At 40.1% G+C, this 5,619-nt stretch overlaps 1 protein-coding gene across 1 annotated transcript; it reads left to right on the top strand.

Annotated features, from left to right (window-relative positions):
* The first annotated feature begins 918 nt into the window (after positions 1-918).
* LOC116628116 (nucleoside diphosphate kinase, mitochondrial-like) lies at positions 919-1,293 on the top strand. The gene has a single exon (XM_032398225.1). The coding sequence runs from the start codon at positions 919-921 to the stop codon at positions 1,198-1,200; it is 282 nt and encodes a 93-aa protein (XP_032254116.1). The 3' UTR covers positions 1,201-1,293.
* Positions 1,294-5,619: the final 4,326 nt, after the last annotated feature.

Below are 5,619 nucleotides of genomic sequence, written 5' to 3'. Positions count from 1 at the left end.
CCCTAACTTGGGAGCAGCCAAATATATAAACCAATTAATAACAAACTTACACATTGACAATAATACAATAATAATAAGATATTTTAATACCCCATTCCAGCTATGGACAAATCGTCTAAGCAGAAGATCAACATGGAAACAATGTCTTTGAATGACACACTGGAATAGATGGACTTCACAGATACAGTCAGAGCATTTCATCCTAAAACAGCAAGAATACACATTCTTCTCAAGTGCACATGGAACATTCCCCAAAAGGGTTACAAATCAGGTCTCAACCAGTACAAAAAGACTGAAATTATACCATGCATATTTTCAGAACACAGTGCTTTAAAACTTGAAGTCAACCACAAGAAAAAAAAATGGAAGGAACACAAATACATGGAGATTAAAGAGAATCCTTCTAAAAAATGAATGGGTCAACCAGGAAATTAAAGAAGAATTTAAAAAATACATGGAAGGAAATGAAAATGAAAACACAACAAACATTTCAAAACCTTTGGGATGCAGCAAAGGTGGTCCTAAGATGGAAGTATATAGCAGTACAGGCCTTTCTCAAGAAAGAAGAAAATTCTCAAATACAAAACCTAACTTTAAACCTAAAGGAGCTGGAAAAAGAACAACAACTAAAGCCTAAACCCACCAGGAGAAGAGGAATAATAAAGATTATAGCAGAAATCAATGATATAGAGTCATCGGCCCATGGGCCAAGGGTGGTCTCTGGGGTGCACCACACTGCTGGGGTTGCTCAGTGGCCCATGAGCCCTGGCCCAAGCCTGCTCACATGCCCCAACTCGGGAAGGTCCTCCTAGGCCCGGGAGCTAACCCTGGTTGCAGTGAAGCCAGTTGGGGTGCAGCAGCAGCTTGTTGGGGATGTGGTCCAGCACTTTTGAGAGGAGGGACCTCAAGCTGGTGGAAATGAAGATGCTGAAGGCTCCAGAGAGAGTCCTTGCTGAGCACTACCATGACCTGCAAAGGAAGCCCTTCTACCCAGCCATCATCAGCTACATGACCTCTGGCCCTGTGGTGGCCATGGTCTCAGATCGCCCCAAAGTGGTCTGCTCCTCAAGGGTCATAATAGGACACATTGACTCAGCTGAGGCTGCCCCTGGCACCATCAGGGAGGACGTCAGCATCCACATCAGCAGAATCATCCACACTGACTCTGTGGAGGGGGTCCAGAGAGAGACCCAGTTATGATTTCAGAGCAGTAAGCTGGTGGACTGGGCAGACGAAGTCCACCAGAGCAGCATCTACCCAGTGTAAGCACTCAGACTGCCCTCAGCAACCCCAGCAGCCACCCAGGATCAAGTACCTCAGTCATCCAGACCTTGAGCCCATACACATGGTCTGCCCATCTGTCCCAGACGACCTCCCTGTCTACCTTCTCCGCCCCACCCCAGAGGGGTTGAGCAACCAATTTTATGTGGCTTCTAGTATCCTAAGCCCATAATAAATTGGACAAAATACTTTCTGTAACAAAGTGCCAGACAAATTTGGGAAGTCACCAAAAGTGTGTAGTGCAACCTCCCTTCCCACAAAGGTGGATGGGACATTAAAACTCCTGTGTTGTGTAAAAAGAAAAGAAGAAGAAATCAATGATATAGAAATAAAAACAAAACAAAACAAAAGAACACAAACAAACAGGGTAACAGATCAACAAATGTGGGAGCTGGTCTTTTTGAAAGAATTAACAAGACTGATAGATGCCTAGCAAGACTTTTCAAAAAGAAAAGAGAAGACCCAAATAAATAAAATCATGAATGAAAGAGGAGAGATCTCAACCAACACTGAAGAAATAAAAGTGTAAGAGAATATATGACAAATATATGTGAACAAAGTAGTCAATGTGGAAGAAATAGATGCATTCCTAGAAACACATAAACTACCAAAATTGAAACAGGAAGAAATAGAAAAACTGAACAAACTCATAACCAGCAATGAAATTGATTCAGTAATCAAAAATCTCGCAAGAAGTAAGAGTCCAGGGCCGGATGGCCTCCCACTGGAATTATACCAAACTTTTATTTATTTATTTTTTAAGATTTTATTTATTTATTTGACACACAGAGAGAGATCACAAGTAGGCAGGCAGGCAGGCAAGCAGAGGGAGAGGGAAAAGCAGGCTCCCTGCTGAGCATGGAGTCCAATGTGGGGCTCAATTCCAGGACCCTGGGCTCATGACCTGAGCCGAAGGCAGCCACTTAACTGACTGAGCCACCCAGGCACCCTATACCAAACTTTTAAAGAACAATTAATACCCAGCCCTCATCAGCTACATGACCTCTGGCCCCGTGGTGGCTGTTTCAAAAAATAGAAATGGAAGGAAAATTTCCAAACTCTTTCTATGAGGCCAGCATTACCTTGATCCCAGAACCAGACAAACACTCCACCAAAAAGGAGAATAATAGACCAATATCACTGATGAACATGGATGCAAAAACTCTCACCAAGATACTAGCTAATAGGATCCAACGGTACATTAAAAGGATTACTCAACACAACCAAGAGGGATTTATTCCTGGGCTGCAAGGGTAGTTCAACATCTGCAAATTGATCAATGTGATACACCACATTATTAACAGAAAGGACAAGAACCATATGATCCTCTCAATAGATGCAGAAAAAAGCATTTGACAAATAAACCATACTTTCTTGAAAAAACTCTCCACCATGTAGGGATAGAGGGAACATACCTCAATATCATAAAGCATCTATAAAAGACCCACAGTAAATATCATCCTCAATGGAGCAAAACTGAGACCTTTTGCCCTAAGGTCAGGAACACCACAGGGATGTTCACTGTCACCACTGTTGTTCAACATAGTACTAGAAATCCTAGCCACAACAGTCAGACAACAAAAGGAAATACAGGCATCCAAATTGGCAAAGAAGAAGTCAAATGTTCATTCTTCACAGTAAATATTATACTCTGTGTAGACAACCCAAAAGAATCCACCCCAAAATTGCTAGAACTCATACAGGAATTCAGCAAAGGGGCAGGATATAAAATCAGTGCACAGAAGTCAGCTGCATTTCTGTACACTAACAATGAGAGAGAAAAAAAGAAAAATCAAGGAGTCAATACCATTTACAATCGCAACAAATACCATAAGATACCTAGGAATAAACTTAACCAAAGAGGTAAAGCATTTTTACTCTGAGAGCTATAAAACACTTATAAAAGAAATTAAGGAAGACACAAACAAATGGAAAAACATTCCATGCTCATGGATTGGAAGAGTCCATGCTCACTGGATTGGAAATATTGTGAAGATATCAATGCTACCCAAAGCAATCAAGCATTCAATGCAATCCCTATCAGAATGCCATCAGGATTTTTCACAGAGCTGGAACAATCAATCCTAAAATTTGTATGTAACTAGAAAAGACTCCAAATTGCCGAAGTAATGTTGATAAAGAAAACCAAAGCTGGAGGCATCACAATTCCGGACTTCAAGCTCTATTACAAAGCTGTAATCATCAAGACAGAATGGTACTGGCAAAAAAACAGACACATAGATCAATGGAATTGAATATAGAGAACCCAGAAATGGACCCTCAACTGTATGGTCAACTAATCTTCCACAGAGCAGGAATGAATATCCAATGGAAAAAAACAGTCTCTTCAATAAATGGTGCTGAAAAAACTGGACGGCCACATGCAGAAGAATGAAATTAGACTACTTCCATGCACCATACCCCCAAAATAAACTCAAAATGGATGAAATACCTAAATGTGAGAAAAGAATCCATGAAAATACTAGAATAGAATGAAAGCAGCAAACACTTTGACCTCTGCTGCAGCAACTTCTTGCTGGACTTATCTCCAAAGGCAAGGGAAACAACTGCAAAAATGAACTATTGGGACTTCATCAAGATAAAAAGCTTTTGCACAGCAAAGGAAACATTTGACAAAACCAAATGACAACCTACAGAATGGGAGAAGATATTTGCAAATGTCTTACCAGATAAAGGGCTAGAATCCAAAATCTATAAAGAATTTATCAAGCTCACTATTCCCCCCAAAAACAAAACAAAACAAAACAAAATCCAATCATGAATGGGCAGAAGACATGAGCATACATTTCACCAAAGACATAGAAATGGCCAACAGACACATGAAAAAATGCTTAACATCACTAGGCATCAGGGAAATACGAATCAAAACCACAATGATACACCACCTTGCACCAGTCAGAATGGCCAAAATTAACAACTCAGGAAACAACAGGTGTTGGCGAGGATGCAGAGAAAGGGAAACCCTCTTACACTGTTGGTGGGAATGCAAACTGGTGCAGCCACTCTGGAGAACAGTATGTGGGTTCCTCAAAAATTTAAAAATACACCTACTCTATGAACCAGCAATTGCACTACTAGGTATTTATCCAAAGAATACAAAAATAGTTATTTGAAGTGGCACATGCACCTCAATGTTTATAGCAGCAATGTCCACAGTAGCCAAAATATGGAGATGTCCATCGACAGATGAATGGATAAAGAAGCTGTGAGATACACACACACACACACACACACACACACACACACTGGAATATTACTCAGCCATCAAAAAATGAAATCTTGCCATTTACAATGATGTGGGTGGAACTAGAGTGTATTATGCTAAACAAAATAGGTCAGAGAAAGACAAATCCCATACGATTTCACGCAAATGTGGAAATTAGGAAACAAAACAGATGAACATAGGGAAAGGGAAGGAAAAATACAATAAGTTGAAATTTGAGAGGGAGGCAAACCATAAGAGATGCTGATCTCTGGGAAACAGAGGGTTGCTGGAGGGGAGGTGGGTGGGTAGTATGTGTAATTCGGTGATGGGCATTAAAGAGGTCACTTGATGTAGTGAGCACTGGGTGTTATATGCAACTGATGAATCACTAAATTTAGTTATGTATATTAACATATAACACTATATGTTAACTACATTGAATTTAAATAAAGAATAAAAAAATAAGTGCACTCTTAAACCCCTTTATCTATTTCACCCATCCCCTCTCTTCCTCCCCTCTGATAACAACCAGTTTCTTCTTTGTATTTAAGAGACTGGGGTTTTTTATTTCTTTGTTTCTTTCTTTTCTTTATTTGCATATTTTGTTTCTTAAATTACACATGAATGAAATGAAATGCCTTTCTCCAACTTAATTATTTCACTTAGCATTATACCCTCTATGTCCTTCCATATTGTTCCAAATGGCACAATTTCTTTTTTTTTTTTTTAATTTTTTTATTGTTATGTTAATCCCCATACATTACATCATTAGTTTTAGATATAGTGTTCCATGATTCATTGTTTGTGCATAACACCCAGTGCTCCATGCAGAACGTGCCCTCCTCAATACCCATCACCAGGCTAACCCATTCCCCCAACCCCCTCCCCTCTAGAACCCTCAGTTTGTTTTTCAGAGTCCATCGTCTCTCATGGTTCTTCTCCCCCTCCGATTTCCCCCCCTTCATTCTTCCCCTCCTGCTACATTCTTCTTCTTCTTTTTTTCTTTCTTAACATATATTGCATTATTTGTTTCAGAGGTACAGATCTGAGATTCAACAGTCTTGCACAATTCACAGCGCTTACCAGAGCACATACCCTCCCCAGTGTCCACC

Source organism: Phoca vitulina, unplaced genomic scaffold (genome assembly GCF_004348235.1).
Source record: "Phoca vitulina isolate PV1807 unplaced genomic scaffold, GSC_HSeal_1.0 scaffold112, whole genome shotgun sequence".
Taxonomy (NCBI): domain Eukaryota; kingdom Metazoa; phylum Chordata; class Mammalia; order Carnivora; family Phocidae; genus Phoca; species Phoca vitulina.
The sequence above is the reverse complement of the archived record's forward strand: the minus strand, read 5'-3'. Positions and strand labels throughout refer to the sequence as shown.